General features: G+C 42.9%; 1 protein-coding gene across 1 annotated transcript; it reads right to left on the bottom strand.

Annotated features, from left to right (window-relative positions):
* Window positions 1-443: 443 nt before the first annotated feature.
* Window positions 444-23,523, bottom strand: elapor1 (endosome-lysosome associated apoptosis and autophagy regulator 1). The gene is made up of 22 exons (XM_089006411.1): window positions 23,317-23,523; window positions 19,161-19,281; window positions 18,898-19,078; window positions 18,426-18,573; window positions 18,219-18,299; window positions 17,992-18,097; window positions 15,727-15,876; window positions 13,812-13,900; window positions 13,483-13,663; window positions 11,854-11,982; window positions 11,656-11,746; window positions 10,399-10,504; window positions 10,172-10,309; window positions 9,762-10,037; window positions 9,489-9,665; window positions 9,253-9,397; window positions 8,925-9,018; window positions 8,707-8,808; window positions 5,067-5,193; window positions 2,971-3,149; window positions 1,106-1,271; window positions 444-1,012 (listed from the first exon to the last, which is right to left on the bottom strand). The coding sequence occupies exons 1-22, from the start codon at window positions 23,386-23,388 to the stop codon at window positions 926-928; spliced, it is 2,946 nt and encodes a 981-aa protein (XP_088862537.1). The 5' UTR covers window positions 23,389-23,523; the 3' UTR covers window positions 444-925.
* Window positions 23,524-24,526: the final 1,003 nt, after the last annotated feature.

Here is a 24,526-nt window from a genome sequence, read left to right as displayed (position 1 = left end):
GGGAACAGGTTCAATGTCAGAGCCGGTTGATGATCTGATCATTTGAATCAGGTGTGATACAACAGGGATACTTGGAAAACATGCGGGACAGTGGCTCTCGAGGACCAGAGTTGGACACCCCTGCCGGGAGTCTAAATGGTTCTTATTACTGTTTCCTCCACTGGTGTCAAAGTCAAGGCCTGGGGGCCAAATCTGGGCCTCCATATTTTATTCGGCCCGCAAAAGCAAATCAAACTTGTGAAATTTCATGACGCTTGTTTCAAATTATCCCATGTGAACCACAATAGCACTCATTATTTTTACTTCAAATACGCAGATGTTTTCAAGATCTGTTTGGCATTTCTTCGTTGATGTGCTCATATTTTGAACTACATTAATATTTACTTGCTGAAAATGTCTGAATTCTAGAATGACTCATATACATTATACAAGAGAACAAGGTTTTTGATAGGATTTTATTGGTAAAGTAGAAGGCACAAGAAGGTTTCAAATGAAAAGATCTGAAGCAATATTTGCCCAGAAAGCTGAAGCCGTTCTATATGACATATTATAAAATGGTACAACATTAAATACACCTAGGTTGCCAAATACAAAATAGCCAATTAGAAATGATAAAAAGACAAAAAAAATCACATTTACACAACCCCCAATCAGACTGTAATGGGAATTATATTATTATAGTACGATATTCAGTGTTCCACCAATTGTATTTATCATTCTTTTCCCGCTGTTTTCATATTGAAGTGAACTGGTAAGCGTTCAGTGTTGAAGCCATCAAGGCAAACAAAGTTTCGTTCCAGGTGCTCCCATTTTTTTTGCATATTTTTTGGAAGGCTTCTGTCTCTCATGAACATGTCTGCTTCCTACAGCCTTAAGATGCAGCCACCCCCCCCAAAAAAAAATTGCTTCCGTCAACACTTTGCATTTACGCCTCATCGGAATCGCCGTCCTCTTTGCGCAGGTGGCAAGATGACGACTTCAGGGGTACCGAATCGAATCCGTCCGATGTCCTCTAAACAAATCAGGAGAAAAGATTGAAGCAAGGTGAGAGTGTTTGCATGGGAGGTGAGGGGGTGTGGGGGTAATGGGCTGGGGTCTGACTAACCTCACGCGAGTAAGCTTTCATTTTCCTTAAAAAGGATTTGTGAGTGAGATGGATGAGGTCGTCCTCGGCGTCCTCTCCCTCCATAATGGCGCAACTGTCAGCGGCGGGCAGCTCGCATTCTTTGCCCCCGGAGCTCATCATCAGCTTGGAGTACTTGTACTCCAATCTGGAGATAGGAAGAAAGACCACTTGAGAAACCCGGTACTAGTCCATGGACTCTTTGTTGTGAGGACCTGTGCTATAGAACAGAGGTACCCAACCCCCGGGCCACGGACCGGTACCAATCCGTGGGTCATTTGGTCCCGGGCCGCACAGAAAGAATAAATAATTTACATAATTTCCGTTTTATTTATGATCTGAGTCCGAACTGTTTTATTTTGAAAAATGAAAAATTACCAGATTACATCCGTCTATGACTTACTCTTGACGCATGTCAAAACGCTTGTCTAGGTCACGTGATACATACTGCTAAAATTAGCCCCACCGTAAGCTAGCAAAATGAGTAAAAAACAAACGTCTTTGGAAAGTTTCTTTACGAAGGGGAAAAGGCCCGGTGAGGAGACGGAAGAAGAGCCTACGACTTCTCAGAAAAAAAGTCTGATTTTAACAGACAATACCAGGAGTCCTATTTAAAATTTGGATTTATTGCGACAGATGATTCCCACGCACCAATGCCACTCTGCGTAATATGCGGCGACCGGCTCTCTAATGAGACAATGATCTGCTAATAAAGTTGTATAAAAATACACAATGGATTCACGTTTATTATTATATTTAAAGGACAACTGACATCACTTTTTTGTTTCCTAACTGACATCAGAAAAACGTTTTATAGCATCTAAAATACCCAAAACATGCAGTATGATATTTTTAGTCAAATGCAAAACACCAATAAAAATGACTTAAAGTGTCCAAAATCTGCAAAAAAATGAGCTGCAAATTGGGCATTTTCAGAAAGTCCCGCCCCCAGTTGGTGACGTCACGCCAAGACGTCTTGCATTGCTGGAGCATCAAAACAATGGCTTCAGATTCGGAGAATATGCTTTCTTGTTACATATCCAGTTATGAATATGATTCAAATAGTTCTGAAGAGGAAAGCGGACAAACATGTTTGCAATTGATTAAAGAAGTCCTCCCGTGTCATTTTGAGGCATCTGGACTGCAATGTAGCGTCCCAGAAAAAAGGCAGAAAATGGCGACCAAGCTCCCTGTGAGCAATTAATCAGCCCGTTTCCACAGGCTGATAAATTCCTTATATGGAGCTTGGTCGCCCTCTTCTGGCTGTTTTTGGTGCAACATGACGTTTTCAGACCAAACAAGCACAGCAAAATGCATTGACGTGATGGAAGGACTGCTACAATGTGTCCTTTTTTTCGGTCAGGGGCGTTCCTTCAGTGACGTCACGTACGGACTCGTCACCAACTCAAAAACAAGACTTTCGGAATATTCAGCGCTAGTCTTAAAACGTAAAATATAGCTATATGCGGTGGAATCTTTGTAAAATACGCTCAGTAGAAGTCATTTGAAGCCATTTTACAAATTATGGACACAACTTGTCCGGAGACGTCGGTTGTCCTTTAAAAGACAGAAAAAAAACAGTTTCCATGCCTGTCGTATCATTTTATTTTGTTGTATTTATCCGCCGGTCCGTGAAAATATTGTCTGACATTAAACCGGTCCGTGGCGCAAAAAAGATTAGGGACCACTGCTATAGAAGACTAGCGTTTATCGGAATCAGACTAACATTCGTCCGATCATAGCTTCATTTGCTACGTGGATGCCCAAGGGGTGAATTATTTGCTCATAAGGTTCTCCCAAGAGTCTTGACGAACAACACGTCAAATAGTGTAAATGAGTTGTCTCACTTGCGCGTCTTCTTCCAGAAGTAACAGATGAGGGTGACGAGCAGAGCGGCGGCCACCGTTCCCGTGGAAACGCCAAATTTGAGCCAGAAATCCAGACTCACACAAGCGTTAACCGTCTGGGCTGGGAGAGCCTCTCCTCCGTGGCACCGCAACGGCTGCTGCCACACGTAGGTCGTCCTCTAAAAGAGAACCCACATTTGGGTAACAACAGTCCAACCTGGGTTTTCGACCATAATCCGTTCCAGAAACATGTTTAAAAACCTTTTTTTTTTTTCGAAAACTGAAACAGCACATCCCATTATAATCAATGTAAAAAAATTTGACAGTCAACATTAACATTGGAACATAAAAACGTCTGTCTCTCATTCTGTCTCCAATCTGTCTCTCATTCTGTCTCTCATTCTGTCTCTGTCTGGCAAATTTCCCCATTGTGGGACGATTAAAGTCGCTCTCTCCCTCTCCCTCCCTGCCTCCCTCCCATCTCAGGCCATCCTTTATTGCTTTTTTGCTTCATACTCTTCAGGACCAATGCTAAGATCTTTTTTCCCCCATTTGCTTTGCTGTAAATCGTATCTTGGCTCAGACTGTCTCCTGCCAACTGTTTCTCATTGTTGAAAACAGCCAAAGCTTTCTCCGCTTTGAAATGCAAGACAAGGAAGTGACGCTTAAAGGACAATCGACACTATTTTTTGGTTTCCTAACTGACATCAGAAAAACGTTTTATAGCATTTAAAATACCCAAAACATGCGGTATGATATATTTAGTCAAATGCAAAACACCAATAAAAATGAGTTAAAGTGTCCCAAAACTATTTCAAAAAGACCGCGGAGATGTCGAGTTTCAGAAGGTCTCCCGCCCTCGCTTGTTCGTGACGTCACACAAAGACGTCTTGCCTTGCTCGAGAATCAAAACAATGGCTTCAGATTTGGAGAAGATGCTTTCTTGTTACTCATCCAGTTATGAATACGATTCAAATAGTTCTGAAGAGGAAAGAATAAATGTTTGCAATCGATTAAAGAAGTCCTTCCAGATCAATTCGAGCCATCAGGACTGATGTGGAGCATCCCAGAAAATGCACAAATGGCGCCAAAGCTCCGTTGGGAATGGACTGATTTGTCTGCTGCGAATTTGTGTCAACTAGTATCAAATAGTAGTCTTGGTGCAACGCAACAATTCACCATCGCGTTATGTATGTGCTTTCCTTCAAATTTCACCATCAACACAAAGTTTTCAGACCAAACAATGGACCCAAAATGCATTCTGTGTCGTATTCTCGGTCAGTGACGATACCTACCGTGACGTCACGGTAGGTATCGTCACAAACTCGTCACTTATCAATATTCAGCGCAAGTCTTAAAACGTAAAATATAGCTATATACGGTGGAATCTTTGTAAAATACGCTCAGTAGAAGTCATTTGAAGCCATTTTACAAATTAGTGATTTGACAAATTAAGGAAGCAGAGGGGAGTAGAGTGGTGCATTTAGGTGCGCTCAGTTTGGTTGAAAACCAAATTTCGGTTGTAAACCGAGGCATTAAAACACAGGTGTCAAAGTCAAGGCCCGCGGGCCAAATCCGGCCCGCCACATCATTTTTTTTCGGCCCGCGAAAGCAAATCAAACTTGTTAAATTCCATGATGATTGCTAAAATCTGAGCCAAAATTTCATATTTTTGGATGTCAACCACAATAAAAGTCATTATTCTTGACTTCAGATTTGAATTCATTAATTTGCTGTGTGCTCTATATGTAATATTTGAAGGGATTTAAACATTCTAATGGGTTCCCCAAATTCATAACGGCCCTCGAGAGGAAACCATAACTACAATGTGGCCCGCGGCAAAGAATGACTTTGACACCCCTGCATTAAAATAAAACGAATTATAGTATTTGCTCAAAAACCAAATTGGACGTCACCTAAGCCCAGAGCGAGCAAGCATGACGCCGTTTTCAGTCCACAGCGAGTGGCAAAATGGCCGCCCCTCTGTGATGGATAAAGTATGAGAGCAACTCTCACTTTCAAATTTCACAGCCCAGTACGCCCCCGCCGCGGTTTGTATTCCTGAGAAATGGACAGCGGGCGGTCTTTTGTCCTACCTGTATTCCTTGTTCACAAGCGCTGACAATCTCTCTGTAATTCTGTTTGGTGCACAGCGGGCACGCATGCTGACTGCGCCAAAGGAAGTGGAAAGAGCAGCCATCGCACGTCCCCTCCGAACAGTTACTGGCGAGGAGAAAACAAACGGGGAGACTTGGTAGAAATTGATGGGATTTGGGCAAAGTTGTCCCATCCTTTTAGCATCTGATTTGCAAATGTTTTTCAGATTTTTTTTTGTTTTGTGCCTCCATTTATTTTGCGGAAAAGCTAATGAACGTAGCTTTTTTCTGTCAGGGCCTTTTTCTAGTTCCGCCACCACCACCAATGACGGATGATAACATCACCTGAGATAAGAGCATCTTTTTATACTTCGGGAGAAATTTCAGCGCGATTGCAGCACACAGCAGATTGTGAAAAAAGACACTAATTTAAAGGACAACCGACGCCTCCGCTCAAGTTGTGTCCATAATTTGTAAAATCACTTCAAATGACTTCTACTGAACAAAGATTCCACTGCATTTTACATTTTAAGACTCGCGCTGAATATTTAGGAAGTCCTGTTTTCGAGTTGATGACGATCCCCTACGTGATGTCACATTTGGAACACCCCTGACCGAGAAAGCAACACACAATGCATTTTGGGTACTTTGTTTGGTCTGAAAAGCCGTACTTTGTTTGGTCTGAGCCGTGTTGATGGCGAAATTAGAAGGAAAACTACATAAATAACGCAATGGTGAATTGTTGTGTGTCGCAGCCAATTGCAGTCACACGCATGAAGAATGTGTAAGTTTACACAGACCATTTCAAACGGAGCTTGTGCGCCATCTTGTGCATTTTCTGGGCGCTACATTGGAGTCCAGACGGCTCGAATTGATACGGAAGGACTTCTTTAATCAATTGCAAACATTTATGCTTTCCTCTTCAGAACTATTTGAATCATATTCATCACTGGATGAGTAACAAGGAAGCATCTTCTCCAAATCTGAACTCTCTGAAGTTTTGATTCTGGAGCAAGGCAGTTTGTGAAGGAGTATCTTGGCGTGACGTCACGAACAAGGGGGCGGGACTTTCTGAATCTGCCCAGTTCCGAGCTCATTTTGTGGCAGTTTTGGGACACCGTAAGTCGTTTTTATTGGTGTTTTGCATTTGACTAAAAATATCAACCTGCGTGTTTTGGGTATTTTAGATGCTATAAAACGTTTTTCTGATGTCAGTTAGCAAACAAAAAAAATGGTGTCGGTTGTCCTTTAAGACAAAACATCTTTTGAGTGATAAAGCAGCTTATAATAATTATATAGACGCTCACCAACTTACGAATATTCGAGTTACGAACAACGGTCCATACAAACATTTATGCAGGTATGTCGAAAAATGTTTGGACAGAGACGCTGTAAGTTAGATTTTGTATTACGCGCCTTATTCCGGCCGAGCTCACTTGCGATTGGCTGCGTGCGTGTACTTCACGCACACGCATGCACACAGACAAATTAGATATTTCAAGCGCTGCATGTTCATGCGACGGACACCAAGGCTGACCAATCAGCACCCGGGCTATGCTGAAGTGTTGCCAACGAGTTCAGGCCCCGATCCGCCGACCGCGCTTACGATTAGCTGCGTATGTGGGCGAGGAGGAAATAATTCTTCCTAGTTGACGCACCAAGAGAACGCAATTCATTATAAAAAGTAATTTTATGTAGTAATTGCTTACTGAAGACCCAAGGATATATGTCGTCGGACTAGAGTCGGTGTGAATTTATTTTACGCCTGTTCAGTGTTTCACTTAAACATACATCCCATACAAAAGATAGCACTGAAGCAACTTACGAACAAATTCACCTTACGAACGACCGCTCGGAACGCATCTCGTTCGTAAGGTGGGGAGCATCTGTATATTATAATATGCTGCTAACTTAATACAAAACGTCTTTTAAGCGATTAAGCAGCATATTATAATTAGTGGTATATGCTACAATTATAATATGCTGCTTTATCACTCAAAAGACGTTTTGTATTAAGTTAGTGTTTTTTATAAAACAAACAAATAAACAGATAAACGGACTTATGAATAAATAAATATAGACATAAACGGACGGACAAACAAACAAATGAATGAATAAATAAACAAATGAACGAATAAATAAAAAAATGAATAAATAATAATAATAATAATAATAATAATAATACATTTCATTTATAAGCGCCTTTCAAAACTCTCAAGGTCACTTTACAGTCACAGAATTTTTTTTCTGCGGGTGAGCAATGAACAAATAAATAAACAAATAAATAGATAAATAAATGGGCGGACGGGCGAATAAATAAATACATAAATACATAAACGCATAAATAAATAGACGTAAATGGATGAATGAAATAAATAAATAAATGAATGAGTGAATAAATGACCCAATAAATAAATTAATTAATCAACAACATAGACAGGTGGACGAATAAATAAATAAATAAATACATACATACATACATACATACATACATACATACATACATACATACATACATACATACATACATACATACATACATACATACATACATACATACATAAATGTAAACGCACGGATGGATGAATAAATCTAGATATCCATTAGCTAGCTATCTTTTTGAGTTATTCCGGGTTGAGTGAACGCGCGTGTGGCTGCCACTGCTCACTCACAGAAAAACGTATCCTGTGACTGTAAAGTGACTTTGAGAGTTTTGAAAGGTGTTTATAAATCAAATGTAATATTATTATTATTATAATATAAACAAACTAATAAATAAATAAACGGACGAATGAATCACCCAATTCTACACATTAAACACGCGCACACACACACACACACACACACACACACACACACACACACACACGCACACGCACACACACACACACACACACACACACACACACACGCACACGCACACGCACTCCTGTTTCAATGGTTTTGTGAGGTCCGGATAACTCCAGATAAGGAGTGAGGACCACGGTTGCTGATAAGTTTAGAGAAGAACTAGTGTTACATTTGAACACTAAATGTCGCCCCATTTCCCACTTCAACTTCTTTAAAAACAAATAAATAAAAATTGGACTTGAAACTGAAATAACAGCAAGAGTGAGGTTTTTAATTGTTACATTCAAAGTTCTCACCCCTGTAGTGAATTTGGTTAAAGTATTGTTTGACGTTTTGTGGTATGAAAGTTTTCCTCCCATTAACCACGCACACACACACATAAACACACACTGAGTAAAAAGTGTGTGTATCCGAGTGAAATGAAAATACACACCAAAAAATAATTTTGGGTGAATTTGTGAGGACCTTTCTGAAATTTTAACAGATGCATATATAGACCCTCTAGAAGCCTTTAGAATGAAAAACTTGTGGGGACCAGCCAAAAGTCCTCACTTGTCAAAAATGTCCTCACTACGTACGGTTTGAAATGGTAGTGGTCCTCATAAGACCAGTCAAACAAACAAACAAACAACACACACACACACACACACACACACACACACACACACACACACACACACACACACACACACACACACACACACACACACACACACACACACACACACACACACACACACACACCAAGCCCTTCCTGAACGAGTGAAAGTTTAAGAACTGAAAGTGGCACCTGGGCAGTGTGATGCGGTCAATGGCGCTCACGGCCGGCTCGCATCTCAGCCTGATGGTGGCTAAGCGACCTCCTTTACAAGCTTGCGTTGTCCCGGCGGACCTGAGACAGAACACAAACTTGATTTGATTTTTTTTTTAACAAAACAAAGCACCACGGTGGATCGGAGGCATGAACATTAACCACAAACAGTTCTTCAAGGGGCGCCTCGCACTTACTTGTAATAGAAGATAACATCGGCTAAACCAGACGTGGAGGGGAAGAGCCACGGCGGAGAGGAGATGTTTGCCACGGTCGCGTCCGTACTTACGCCTTCAACAATGAGCAAGCGTGAGAAGGATGATTTCCAACTTGGCTAAAATGAATATTTTATATCCTTTGGGTTGCGTCGTTCGGTTTACTGCGTGAAAGTAGCAATTGGTCCTTTTTTTGGCAGCGACATACAGTGCACACCAATATCCCCACACTGCATTTTGGGACGGTGAGGAGACGTGGACCCCCCCCTTCACACACCCCATTTCAACTCAAAAGCACACGAGCGCCTACCGACGAGAGTGTCGCCAATCACGAAAGGCTGTGACGCCACCATGTTCTCACTCCTGATGTCCGAGGGTACCACCAGGGACTGGCACACCCGACCTCGGACCGCCTGGCCGTGTTCCGTCACGTTGTCCACGCAGGTTGCTGGGCCCTGCAAAACACAGATGCCAACTGAAGCAGGACAGATATGGAACGGTCCGAAAAGGACGCCACGTGGGAAGCACGCGGGTACAGCGCCTCACCTCTTGGCCGCAAAGCGCCAAGTTGAAGTGATGGAAATAGCGCAGGCCTTTGCTAGTGAAGCGTGGTCCACTTTGGATGGAGGTGATGTTTGATAGTGGAGAAAAGTCATAGTGCAGGAACGCGCCAGATGCTGTCCGGACTTTGGCCGTGCAATCGCTGAAGCAAGCCGTGTATGCCTAGGAAGGTACACAAGACCCGAAAATAGGTCAGATGTCTCAACCCCTCGGCGGTAGCGCCGTAGCGTTCACAACGCCGATAATCAAAACCCGAACCTGGTTGTTTTTGGTGTTTACGCCGCAGGTAAGGCAGGCCGGCTCTCCGGTAGGACCCTCGACCGCCACGATGGAGTTTGGGGGACAGCGCCGGCACGTTCCCTCGGCTCCTTTCTCACTGACCAGGCGATGGCCCGGCGGGCAGGGGACACAGGCCGAGCGGTCGCCGGGGCGAGACGTAACGGCGCACTGTCGACATTTGGAGGCCACGCCCCCTAGAACGTTGGTGATGTGAACGGAGAAGATCTTTGCCACATCGGTGCTGTACCGCTTTTCCTGAGATGAGAAGGAGGAGGGCACAGTTGATTTCTATTCAAACACTCGCCGATCCCCCGCCCCCTCCTTGCTACTAGAATCAGATTGACCCCTTTCTCATGAGGTCAAAAAAAGCGATTGATTAAAATCCCGACCGCTGCGGAGTTGTCCGTTCGCTGGAAAGTCCAGGTGAAGCTGACGGTGGTGTTGCTCTGAATGAGGTACGAATAGGACTGCTTCCCATGGGAGCCCTTCCACTGCTCCACCGCCTTGTTGTTCCACTGATTGTGGCCCTGTGAAGAAAGCCAAACGCCCCCCACACCCGTAAAAAGGGCCATCATGTTTTGTTTTTTTACATGAGCATCTGTTTGTGACCACGTACCACCATGAATAAGAAGATGCAGTCTGCCGAACACGAGGTTTCAAAGACAAAGCTGATGCGAGACAGTTCGCTCAGCTTACCGTCTTTTGCCGAAGACTCTGGCAGCCTGGAAAGATCAGAATCGGGTTTATTGGCCGACAACGAATTTACTGTTGCATTGACAAGCGGTCCGGAGGAATTGTAACAAAACAATGACCGGCAGAATGGTAATCCTGGCGGTTCTATGTTGCGGGTCAACCACAAAGTAATAATAATAATAATAATAATAATAATAATAATAATAATAATAATAATAATAATAATAATACATTTTATAATACAATATAATACTATATAAAATAATATATAAAATATAAAATAATATATAAAAATACTATATAAAATAATAATAATACATTTTATTTCAAGCGCCTTTCAAAGCTCTCAAGGACACTTTACAGTCACAGACAAGCATAGATACAATAATAAATAAAATACAATTACAAATAGAATACAAAAAATAAAATACAATTATAAATAGAAACAAGAGATAGAGCTATACAGAAAATGCAATTTTAAATAGGTGGGTTTTGAGATGGGATTTGAAGGTGAGAAGAGAGTCAATGTTACGAATGTTGGGTGGAAGTGAGTTCCATTGTTTGGGGGCAGAGCAGCTGAAAGCTCTGTCCCCCATCGTGCTGAGATGGGCAGGGGGTGGCACACAGAGGTGGAGGGAGGAAGAGGATCTGAGGGAACGAGAGGGAATAAAAATTTGAAGAATGTCAGAAAGGTATTGGGGGGCAAGGTTATGGATATTTGACCGGGAGCCAGTGGAGCTCTTGGAGGACGGGCGTGGTGTGGTGAAAGGATGAGGTTCTAGTGATGATCTGGGCTGAAGAATTCTGGACTAGTTGAAGTTTGTGGAAGTTTCTGAGGGACACCAAGGAGAAGTGAATTGCAATAGTCAATTTGGGAGATGACAAGACTATGAACAAGGATAGCAGTGGTGTGAGGGGTGAGAGACGGGTGAAGACGATTGATATTGTGTAGGTGGAAGTACAGGTTAAGTTATTGATACGGGAGTGGAAAGATAGTGTGCTGTCAAGGATGACACCCAGGCTCTTGACCTGATGGGAGGGAGAGACGGTCGAATTGTCAATAGTGAGAGAGAAAGTCATTTCAAAACAGCAATTCTCATTTTGTACATTTCTCAAAGTGTCTTCTATGTTCTTTGGAATGTGTGTCCATGCACGGAATGCAACCCTCGCGGAAGTTCACCTGTATCCAGGGATTGTGAGCGTGAGCATGAGGTAGTCCGAGTCTCGGTCGTTGGGCGTTGTGTACACATACTCTCCGGCCACCTCCCACCCTAACATCATGATGGCAAAGAACAACAACAAAAATCTCAGATATCACTGACAGCCCTAGTCTCTTGCCCCAGCGCCCCTCCACCTGTGTATGGAAGCGTTCATTCACCAGTGCGTTTCACAGAGTCATCCAAATCTGTCCGTAGGACTGAACTCTTCATGTTGCTTGGCAGTGTGTTCCACCATTTGTACTCCAAGCCAACCACCGCTTCTGTCCCTACGGGGCACTTTTTACACACTGTCAAGCAAATGTTAAAATCACTTTGGGTCAGTCAGTACAGTCAAGAGCAGGGTCGGGAACCTTTTTGACTAACAGAGCCATAAAAGTAAAATATTTATGTTTTTCAGTGAGCGCGCCACACACACACACACACACACACACACACACACACACACACACACACACACACACACACACACACACACACACACACACACACACACACACACACACTCGTGCGCGCACACACAAGCACACGATTTCAACAAAATGTCAGAATATATAATTTTAAATAACTTTGTGATAATACTCACCATTAATATGAATAGTTTTCCATCCCTCATAATTTATTAAAAAATTCCAGCCAAACGATCGGAATGCCTATGGACCCGGAAAGTTGACTTTCATATGGATTGGATTGGTAAATCCATTCCAATCCAATCCAATCCATAGGCGAAGCTACTGCTAGCTAGCCTGCACACTGCTCATTAGCTTGCACGCTTGCTTTCTGCTGTCTCTCACAGAACTATATTGATGCTAACGTTAGCATGGGGCTTGTAAAAGTGCCACTGACATTTGACTGTTTCATCCATGGTATTGTTTCATTGTATTTAGAATCACGACAGAACTTTTTCTCTCGACAAAGGCGAATCCTTCCGTCCATTCAAGTTTACGATACTCGACGAGTCATTTTTTTACTCGTTAGGTTTATAGAAAAGGGGGCGTTTACTTGGTTCAACATCAAAGGCCATAGGTCAGTATGATCTAATCAAAATTGCGCTTTCCGCCAACTGCCGCCCAAACAGCTAAATGAACAGTGTAAAAGCGAGATTATGTACAGTACAGTATTTAGTTCTATCCGCGAGTCATATGCAATCATCAAAAGAGCCATATATTAGCTATCTAGCTTGCTTTCTATCTATTTGAGTTACTTCCATGTTGAGTGATTGCTGGCGCGTGTGGCTGCCGCTGCTCACCGACAGAAAAACTTCTCCTGTGACTGTAAAGTGACCTTGAGAGTTTTGAAAGGTGATTATAAATGAAATGTATTATTATTATTATTATTATTATTATATATGGCTCGCGAGCCATAGGTTCCCGACACCTGGTCTAGAGCTAGCTGGCGCGGTATCTGTCGCGCTAGCATGCTGTCGCGCTAGCATGCTGTCACACTAGCTAGTGCGACAGGTAGCTCGAGAGATAGCTATCTAGCGCACCAGCAAGCTAGTGAGCCAGTGAGCCAGCCAGCCAGTTAGCAAGCCATCTATTGCGCCAGGTAGCGAGCCATCTATCGCGCTATCGCGCCAGCTAGCACGCCATCCATCGTGCTAGATCAAGCTAACTAGCGAGCAAACTAGTGAGCTATTTATCAAGCTAGCTATCTAGCTAGCTTGCTGGTGAGCTATCTCGCTAGCTTGCTGGTGTGTAGCCAGCTCACAAGCTAGCTCTTTTATGTATGGATGGATCAAATGTATGTCTCCACCCATTCATCTAATAAGGAAGAAGAGGAGTGTCCACCTGTTCCATTCGAGTAGAAATTGTCAGCGCAAGGTTGACAGGTGGCCGAGGCGTTGCTCACAGAAAACCCCGGGTTGCACGGCGGACACATTTGCTTGTGTCCTGAAGCGGGCAGCTTCACAGACCCCTTGGCGGTCTCACTACAGATTTTCGGCTCGATCCATTTGTACATCAGCTGCGTCTGAGGCACACAACATACATGCAAAGAGAATACACGGTGCATTTGGACACACTGAGTAGTTGAGTATAAGCACTATTTCAATCCAAAATCTTTTTTGTAAGCAGGCCATGGCGAGCCGCTGAGATAATTTTGTCAATGAGGACCGCACCTTTCCGTGAGCGTCACAGGGCGTGTGCGTGTAGAAGTAGTCTGTGCTTTTGCACGGCGGTCTTGCTTTGCAGCTTCCCGATGAAACCTCTGCATAAGAGCCAAAGGGAATAAAAGCTAAAGTCAATGAGCCACACAGCTAACATGATTTAGAATCAATTTTCCGGCAAATAATGAATGACCAAACATTATTTTGGATTGGATTGGATTTGCCTTTATTAGTCTCACAGTGGAGAAATTTACATTTCACAGCAGCAAAGTGATGAAAGGAATGAAAGTAGAAAAAAGAAATACATTGTATTGTATTGTTGTTAACCGTTTGGAGAGCTTCTTTAGCTAGCAATTGTCAGGTTCAACGTATCCTCAATGAATATGTTCAGATATCTGTCGTCTGCAGGGTGGCACAGTGTTCAATTAGCATGCTGCTAATTAAACACAGGTCTAAATAAAGGGTCCCTTTTTACTAAGGGAGTGATACAACAAAAATATTTAGAAATGTTTTTCAGTGAGAGCCACGCGCGCACACATATATATATATATATATATATATATATATATATATATATATATATATATATATATATATATATATATATATATATATATATATAATGTGTGTGTGTGTGCGCGCGTGGCTCTCACTGATTTTTAAAATATGTCAGAATGTATTCTTTAAAACAATTTTGTGATAGTACTGAAGGAAATAAATACATTTAGTTAGCCATGTTAAACATTGTGTAGGATAAACATTAAAATAGTGACTTAATCAGCTTCAATAGAGGTTTCCTTTCAATAGGAGGATGTGCGAGCAGAGTGGGGAGTGGGAGTTGTTTTTTCAGGTACCAGGGGGTCAAGGGTCAGATGGTCCTCATCACCCAAGGGAGGTGAAAAGTTGCGACATGTCCAGCGCTGCGCAAAGGAGGTGAAAGGTAACGACCTGACCAACGCTGATTTGGCAGACTGCTGATTTCTTTGTGTAAGCCAAATTTTAATATGCGTGTAGTACCCTTTAAAACTGGGCTCCTCAGTCTCAGTCTTTGTCTGTCTTTTGTCTCACCTACTGATTTTGAGGACACGTGAATATTTTATGTGTCAAAGAGCTGAGACCCAGAATTCTGCATTAGATCAAATTGTTCGGAATAATCTGTGAGTAATTTGCCGGTTTCTTAGGCTATCCCTCTCACAACGAACATGCTAATTGTTAGGTTATAACGTTGCGCAATAAGGTAAATATTTAATTCAGTTCATAATATTTACAATTTGAAAGGGAACTGTTACTGCTAATATTAGCCTGTAATATTTTAACCTTACCATTAATGTGAATGGTTTTCCGTTCGTCGTGAGTGTTCAAAAAATCTAGCCAAACTATCAGAATGAAAGTCAACTTGCCGGGCCCATACGAAAAGTTACTGCTAGCTAGCCTGCAGGCTGCCCAGTAGCTTGCACGCTTGCTTTCTGCTATCACTCGCAGAGTATATTGATGCGAACGTAGCATGGGGCGTGTCAAAGTGCCACTGACATTCGACTGTTTCATCAATATTGTTTCATTGAAAATTTGAATCACGGTAGAACCTGTTCTCGCAAAAATGAGAATCCTTCAGTCCACTCAACCTGAAGTGTACAATACTCGTCGTCTTTTTTTCTTTTCGCCATTTTTTTCAAAAGTTTACCTGTTTCAACAGCAATGGCCAACATAGGTCAGTAGCATCATATCAAAATTGCCAATTGCAGCCCAAACAGCAAATGAGCAGCAAAAAAAGCGAGAATAGCGAGCCAGATGCAATCATCAAAAGACCCATAGGTTCCCGACCCCTGCTCTGAATTGTCCCTAGTGTGAACGTGGACGTTGGGTTGTGTGTGCCTTGCAATTGGCCGGCAACCTGCTGTGAAATGCAAGCTGAGTGTTTGTAGCGTACTTGCGTATTCGTCAGGCTCGCACGGATGGCAAGCGGTGGCCCCCTTGTTCGAATAAGTATCAGCGGGGCAGGGGGCGCAGCGGGCGGATCCCGGTTTAGCGCTGTGGGTGCCGGGTTTGCAGTGGAAGCACTCGGATGTGTAGGCCACCCCTGGAGAGAAAGGGGCAAGTGTACATGGTGGAGATTGACACCCAACGTCGCGATCCGTATTTTTAGGTTCGGGGGGGGGGGGGGGGGGATTATTTGTTTACAGTGAACCCCTGTTTATCACGGTACCCGAGCACATAGTCACCAGTGTAACCGCTCTAAAGTTTTTTTTTCTCCTAATGTCCAAGGATTTGACAAGTCGACCAGTGTTCAACAGCTTTCATCACCCACACGTCCATCGCTATTATTTTTTTAGGGTGGGGGGGATTATTTGTTTACAGTGAACCCCCATTTATCACGGTACTGTCACGATTTGCGAGGTGGTTATGGCGGGTTCGGATCCCAAAAAGCAGACAGGAGGGAGCAGGAGGTTGTTTGACAAATTGTATTAAAATAAAGTCAGCAGGAACAAAATGTAAAACATCAAAACGATCTGAATGGAAAAAATACAAAGTAGCAAAAGAAAACCAAGTGTAAAAGTCCGCCAAGGTTAAACAAACACGTACACGATGCATGCAGCAACCAAGCAGCAAACAAACAATGAATCGGCACCGGATGATCGTGCCAGGTGTCCTTTTAAGTGTCATTGATTATAACGACCAGCACCTGCGAGGCTGCCGGCAGGGCTGACGTCGCTACCCGCTGGTCGCCAATCTGATCGGGACGACCAGCACCTGTGCAGGTGCAGGCGGGGCCGACAGCGCCCCCCGTTGGTCGCCAACCAGATCATGACAGGTACCCAAGCACATAGTCACCAGTTAACCGCTCTATTTTTTTACTCCTAATTTCCAAGGATTTGACGAGTCGACCCGTGTTCAACAGCTTTCATCACCCACACCTCTATCGCTATTATTTTTTTAGGGTGGGGAGGGGGGCAATTATTTGTTTACAGTGAATGGTCATTAGCGATTTGCTAATGACCATTTTCGGATGGAAAAACTCGGACCAAAATATCCAACGGCACAATTACACAGGGCGGTCCGGTAGTCGAGTGGTTAGCACACCGGCTTCACAGTGCAGAGGTTGCCGGTTCACGTCCCGGTCCCCCTGTGTAGAGTTTGCATGTCCTCCCCGGACCCGCGTGGGTTTTCCCCGTTTCCTCCCACACTCCAAAAACATGCATGGCAGGCAGATTGACCACTCCAAATTGTCCCTAGGTGTGTGTGTGAGAGTGACTGCTGTATGTCTTTGTGTGCCCTGCGATTTGCTGGCAACCAATTCAGGGTGTCCCCCGCCTCGTGCCCGAAGACAGCTGAGATAGGCTCCAGCAACCCCCGCGACCCTAATGAGGAATAAGCGGTACGGAAAATGAGATGAGACAATTACAACATACCGACGTGTCAACAACACAAAACACGAAATAGTCGTGGACACCTCCCTTTTCGCCTTCTCAACGTGAATTTAAGAGTACCGAAAAGAAATCGAAGTTCTTGCCAACTCTCAAATGTAACAGCAGAGGGCGTAACAACCCAAATAAACACGGTGTCTCATTTTTTTTTACCACCGCGCGTAGAAAGCGTGAAAATAACGACACTGACAGTCCGCTTTCTTTGTTCATTATTATACTACTGTATAATAGAATGAAACCAAAGACCAAACAAAACCTGCTTTTGTGGCAAACCTAAAATTGGGAAATTGTGCGGAGACGGTTGACGTTTGTCTACGGTGCCTTAGCCAATCTGGACAGACTGTTAAAAAAACCCCACTCCCTTTCACTCCCCCCCCCAAAAAATAAATAAATAAATAAATAAATAAAAAATCGGCGAAAATAGCAAAGTCCTGAAATGCGAACGGCGTTGTAGTGAGGGTTCACTTTAGTCCGAAGAAATGCATCATTCTTTTGTCAATGCTTCTGAGAGACTAACAAAAGCTAATCTAATCTAATCTAATCTAATCTAATCTAATATATTATAATCTACCACTATGAGACTAATAAAGGTTAATCTAATCTAATGTAATTGAATCTAGTCTCACATAATGTAATCTAATCTAATATAATCTACCACTGTAAAACTCATAAAGACTAATCTAATCTAATCTAACATCAACTGCAAAATAGTCTTCCACCATTGACCTCAATGTCACTGGCTATTTTGTCCTCCGATTCGGGCGACGTACCGGAGATGGCGATGTTTCGCAACAGCACGGCTTTGTCCGCCCGGCCCTGAAAAGTGAAGGCGGTGGTTCTCCAGAACAAAACGTTGTTGCCTTTGTTCAACTGGACCTGCAGTAATCGACAGGTAGATCATAACCCGTAACGACGCTAGTCGCTAAAATTCATACGTGTCTTTCAAAGGACAAGATGCCCATCAACTCCTGGATATGCTTTGGAAAGAGTCTAAGACCTCATGGTTGCTCCAGTCGCTCTCGGAGATCTTCATCCAGCGGCTGGAGGAGTCGGTGGACTGACATTGGTCATTTTGCACCTAACGGGGAGAGAAACTTGACTTGAGAGCACATTTCATTGTATCCCAAGGCAAATTTAACGATGGAAACGTGCGGCAAAGGCCGACATGAAACAGACTGAATGAGACTGAGCTTAGCCCACTCACATAGAACTCAAAGTAGATGCTGCTGTCAGAATAGGAATACTCAAAGGACACCCGTCCCGGTTTCTTCAGGTTCACCGAATACGACAGTGTGGCCGTGCACTCGTCCGTGTTTGAGGCCACATAATCGCCCATCGGAGTCCAAATGGAGCTGGACAAAGGACACCATGAACCACCGGTGTCAAAGTCAATGCCCTAAGGCCAAATCTGGCCCGCCACCTAATTTTATTCAGCCCGCGAAAGCAAATCAAGCACCTCAAGTGCCACGATGCTTGCTAAAAAATCGAACAAAAATTTCAAATTGTCATATGTAAACCACAAGAACAGTCATTATTTTTTACTTCAGATATGAAAACTACTTATTCATTCATTTGTTGTAAATTGTAATTAATTAGTATGTAATATGTGGAGGCGATGAAACATTCTAATGACTACTATTTCTTCACAGACAATGTGGAATGACCCCCGTACTCACTTAGAGCAGTTTGTGCGGACATCCAAGCCGTTGGTGTTGACCCCGAGCGTGACGAAGCCCGCCGGGAGGCGGTCCCACTCGTCGAAGGCCACGCCGGAGCCGAGGGAGTGGGTGCCGGCGGCGCATTTCCTGCATAGCTGAGTACTCATGTCCAGGAACTCGCCCTCGTTGCAGGAGAAAGCTACCAAAGGGGGAAAAAAAATAAAAATGAACGGCGGCGCCATATTTCTTAGCCGGACAGAACGTCAAAGCTGGACACTCACTGCACTGAGTGCCTTTAACTGGATCAGGGAGGCCCGTGCAGGTCTGGGGCTTGTTGGGAAGGGCCACCCTCCAGCGGGAGCCCAGCACGTCACACTCGGTGTATTCAAAGTGATAATCCGACTGCCAGGGGAACAAACCGGTGGCCCATTTGGAGGGTTGAATTGTTGTGTGTTGCACCAAGACTACTATTTGATATTCGCGGACACAAATTTCCAGCAGACAAATCAGCCCATTTCCAACGGAGCTTTGGCGCCATCTTCTGCATTTTCTGGGATGCTACATTTCATCCAGATGCCTCAAAATGACACAGAATTACTTCTTTAATCAATTTCAAACCTTTATGCTTTCCTCTTCAGAACTATTTGAATCCTATTCATAACTGGATGAGTAACAAGAAAGCATATTCTGTGAATCTGAAGCCATTGTGTTGATTCTCGAGCAAGGCAAGACGTCTTGGCATGACGTCACGAATAAGGGGGCGGGACCTTCTGAAACTGAAACTTTCTCAGATGATTTTGAAGTAGTTTTGGGAGACTTTAAATCATTTTTATTGCCGTTTTTCATTTGACTAAAAATATCAGCCTGCATATTTTAGATGCTATAAAACATTTTCCTGATGTCAGTTAGGAAACAAAAAATGGTGTCGGTTATCCTTTAAGCGTGTGTTTTGGTTATTTTCAAACAAATCAAAATTGAATTGACATTGAATATTAACTTCACTTTTTTAAACACTTGAATTCACTTTTTTTGTAACAATTGAACAGAAGAAATTGTTCTTTTGTTGTTTGCGGCCCGTGGTCAATTTTCATCCGGTCCACAGCCGCCATCATAAACTCTATAACGTCTGACTTGAATGTTGAATGAATCTATTGGGTTGTAGCGCCGTTACATGCATGAGCTAAGTGCTACCATATACAGGCTCAGTTATTAGATGTGTCATTGACTGAGTGAGAGCCCTCAAATTTCTAAAATGGCGATTTTCTATTTTTTCTGAAATGGTTATTTTCTCATTTTTCTTTTAAATCTAAAATGGCGATTTTCAATTTTTTTAAATATTCTAAAATGGCGACCTTCAAAAAAGGAGGAATCATATTCATAACTGGATGTGTAACAAGAAAGCATATTATCCGAATCTGAAGCCATTGTTTTTATTCTCCAGCAATGCAAGACGTCTCGGCGTGACGTCACGAACTGGGGGCGGGACTTTCTGAAAATGGCTAATTCGCAGCTCAATTTTTTGCAGATTTTGGACACTTTAAGTCATTTTTATTGGTGTTTTGCATTTGAGTAAAAATATCAGCCTGCGTGTTTTGGGTGTTTTAGATGCTTTAAAACGTTTTTCTGGTGTCAGTTAAAAAACAAAAAAGTGACGTTGGTTGTCCTTTAAGACATTTTGCTTCCGAGTTGAGTGAACGATGGCACGTGTGGCTGCCGCTGCTCACCCGCAGAACAAATATCTTGTGACTGTAAATGCAAATGGATGGGCGAACAAAACTAATGAATAAATAAATAAATGAATGAGTGAATAAATGATCCAATAAATAAATTAATTAATAAACGACAGACAGGTGGACGAATAAATAAATAAATACATGAATAAATACATACATACATACATACGCACGGATGGAGGAATAAATCTAGTTATCAATTAGCTAGCTATCGTTTTGAGTTATTCCGGGTTGAGTGAACGCTGGCGCATGTGGCTGCTGCTGCTCACCCGCAGAAAAAATATCTTATGACTGTAAAGTGTCCTTGAGAGTTTTGAAAGGCGCTTATAAATGAAATGTATTATTATTATTATCATTATGAAAACATAATACCATCTTTCCACATTCAATCAAATCACATTCAACCGATATATAAATTGTCTATTTTCTCCTACAGTTGTTGAAAAGGACGTTGGTTAACCTTGACCTATCCTCTCTCGTGAACGACTGAGCATTTGAAAGAAGCGCTTTTTCCAGCCACCTTTTTCATGGCAGTCACCTGCTCACGTGTTGATTTTCCAAGCGTGTGTTTTATGAGCATTCCTTAATTTTTGCCACCCATTCCATCTTTTTTTGTTTTGTTGATTGAAATCGTGCTTTGTAGAAAACTGGACAAGGTGATCATCATCATTTTGAAGCGCATGAGTCAGCGTTAAGAAACGGGTTTTCACTTTGAACACAAACACGGCCTCCTTTCCAAATAAAAGATGAGGCTAATATTTACGAAGGAGCTCGTTCCCAATCTTGTTTTCATATTCCTTGTTGAGGGCGGCGTGCAAACTAACTCCTTTACCTCAGCGCTCCAACCCCTTTGTCAACAATGGCAGGGGCCACTGAGTTGCTCTTTTATTTGTCCTTAAGGCCTTAACAGGACTGACTAGGTGACTAAAAAATAAAATAAAAACAAGGGAACACCTGCATGAATGTCATTTAGAGTGAAAGCAGACCGTTATCTGGTCGCAGGGATACTGGGCTGAAGCTCATGAGGCCAACTAAGCTTTGTGGGATTAATGGTTAACAGAAACACAGCATAGGCGGGAGGGGGGGTCTTGGCTTTTCCATGAGCCAGTGGTTGCGAGGCCGGGAGAGGAGCCTCGCACATCGTTTCTCATGTTAAAATGCATCTGATGGGACACGCGCCAGGCGCTTGAAAAGGTCACTTGAACAAAAAGGAGCTAGTGACTTACAGGATTACCATAAACAAGAAAAATAAATGTCGCCGATTTCAAACAGCATCTTATAAACAAGCTTCCAAAGAGTGATGTTATATATATATTTTTTGGTGTAGTCATAAAAAAAAGCGAGATAATGAAGCCAAAAAGCTTTCGGCAAAACTTGGAACGTGTTATATTGCTTAATGCGTGTGCCACGTACAAATATGGCGGACAGGAAAAGTCGACTATGGTATGCACATTCTTGCCAGACTGGGATTGCATGCAAATTTAAATTGAATGATAGTTAGCAGGCGATCCGATAGTCGCAGGTTTCACAGTGCAGAGGTCGTGAGTTCAAGACCTTGTCCAGCCTCCCTCTGTATAGTTTGCACGTTCTCCCTGGTACCGCGTGGGTTTTCTCCAGGTCCTCTGGTTTCCTCCCACATTACAAAAAAATGCATGGCAAGCTAATTGAACACTCCAAATTGTACTGAGGAGTGATTGGGAGTTGAGAATATTTGTTTCTGTGTGCCTTGTGATTGGCTGTCCACGGTGTCCTCCCCGCCTACTGCCCAAAAACCGTTGATTTAGGTTTATGTGTAAAAAGCGGTTTGTAAAATGAATAAATGGTTGTTAGCACCCAGCCTCTGATTTACACCATGTCGTGTTGGCGTGTTCTACTAGGCTTTCCTCATTTTCCTCCTCTAGAAGCCTCAATGGTTTTTAGCTAACACGGACTGCAGCGCAACAAGAACCCCCCCGCCCCCGAAAAATTATATCTCTTCAACGTAGATCTGTTAGTCCCCAGGTGTCAAAGTCAAGGCATGAGGGCTAAATCTGTCCCGCCACGTTATTTTATTCGGCCCACAAAAACAAACCAAACGTGATAAATTACATGATGCTTGATAAAGTCTGAAGTAAAATTTCAAATTGTCCCATGTAAACCACAATAACAGTCATTATTTTGTACTTCTAATTTAAAAACTAGTTCTTTATGATTTTTTGTGTGCCTTTGATGTAATATGTCTAGGGGGTGAAACATTCTAATGGTTCCGCCAAATTCAAAAGGGTCCTCAAGAGGAAACTGTAGCAATGTGGCCAACGGCAAAAAAATGACTTTGACACTCTTGTGTTAGTGTGTAACAAATGAACGTGTAGCGCACCCACCCCCAATAAACAACAGTCAGTAAGACGTTTGCGACTATGCTCGTGCAGTAGAAGCAGCCTCTATGGACGACGGAGTTGGTCGTGGAAGCATATGTTCACTTCCCACACACCCCAATGGACTCTGAGCTATCTTTCCAACGGCCACTGCCACGTTAAATAAATCATAAACGCGAATCTAAATGAAAAGTTTCCATAGAAAACTCCTCATTTGCTTCGATAAAAGAGATCGGGATACAAATCCACTTTCTTTACGACTTTACACACGACTTGAGAACACGACGACACGTTTAAGTACACTCGGAAAACACATATTTACATGGAAAAAATAGAAGACAAAACCTTACCTCCTTGCACATGGGCAAATCCGCCAAGGCGTGCCCGAAAAGCAAGCCGAGCAGAAAGTGTTGGAGGTGCATGGCCGACTGCTGTCAGGGTCCGAGTGATGGAGGAGCAGGTGAAGGACGATGACGGCGGCGCTGCACACCTCCCCCTCCGCCCATCCATCCTCAGGTGCGGCCCTGTTCTCGACAAACACTGTTGAGTCAGCGTTCGCTGTTCAGTAAAAAAGTGGCGAATAAGAAAGACTCAAGCTCTAAATTTAAAAGGCGCAGGGGCGGGATTAGGGGGGGGGGGCTAATCATCGATTTACCTTACTGACCCGGTACATAATTTGATATGGACTTAATTACAAAACAGGTTTTGTTTAACAAATGGCTTGGGATAGGCAACTTGAAGGACAACCGACGTCTCCGGACAAGTTGTGTCCATAATTTGTAAAATGGCTTCAAATGACTTCTACTGAGCGTATTTACAAAGATTCTACTGCATATAGCTATATTTTTTTATATTTTTTTTTATATTTTATATTTTACGTTTTAAGACTTGTGCTGAATTCCTTGTGTGTTCTACATACTTGGCAATAAAGATGATTCTGATTCTGAATATTCCGGAAGTCTTGTTTTTCAGTTGGTGACGAGTCCGTATGTGACGTCACTGAAGGACAGACAAAAAGGGCACATTGTAACGGTCCTTCCATCACGTCAATGCATTTTGCTGTGCTTGTTTGGTCTGAAAACGTCATGTTGCACCAAAATGAGCCAGAAGAGGGCAACCAAGCTCCACATAAGGAATTTATCAGCCTGTGGAACAGGCTGATTAATTCCTCACAGGAGCTGGGTCGCCATTTTCTGCCTCTTTTTTGGTGATCCATTTCCCCCCAATGTTGCCTCAAAATGGCACGGAATAAATTATTTAATCAATTGCAAACATGTATGCTTTCCTCTTCAGAACTATTTGAATCATATTCATAATTGGACGTGTAACAAGAAAGCATATTGTCCGAATCTGAAGCCATTGTTTTGATTCTCCAGATATGCAAGACGTCTTGGCGTGACGTCATGAACTGGGGGCGGGACTTTCTGAAAATGCCCAATTCGCAGTTTTGTGTTTTGCATTTGACTAAAAATATCATACTGCGTGTTTTGGGTATTTTAGATGCTATAAAACGTTTTTCTGATGTCAGTTGAAAAACAAAAAAGTGACGTGAGTTGTCCT

The sequence above is a fragment of the Hippocampus bargibanti genome, linkage group LG01, assembly GCF_051943395.1.
Source record: "Hippocampus bargibanti isolate YZ-2025 linkage group LG01, ASM5194339v1, whole genome shotgun sequence".
Lineage (NCBI taxonomy): Eukaryota > Metazoa > Chordata > Actinopteri > Syngnathiformes > Syngnathidae > Hippocampus > Hippocampus bargibanti.
The sequence above is the reverse complement of the archived record's forward strand: the minus strand, read 5'-3'. Positions and strand labels throughout refer to the sequence as shown.

Excerpts from the sequence above, each read along its gene's own strand:
- elapor1 (XM_089006411.1), bottom strand. The coding sequence starts at position 23,388 with ATGCACCTCCAACACTTTCTGCTCGGCTTGCTTTTCGGGCACGCCTTG. Across the intron at positions 18,098-18,218 it reads GCGACTGGAGCAACCATGAG|GTCCAGTTGAACAAAGGCAA; the intron begins GTCTTAGACTCT and ends CGATTACTGCAG. Across the intron at positions 1,013-1,105 it reads TGAAAGCTTACTCGCGTGAG|AGGACATCGGACGGATTCGA; the intron begins GTTAGTCAGACC and ends TGATTTGTTTAG.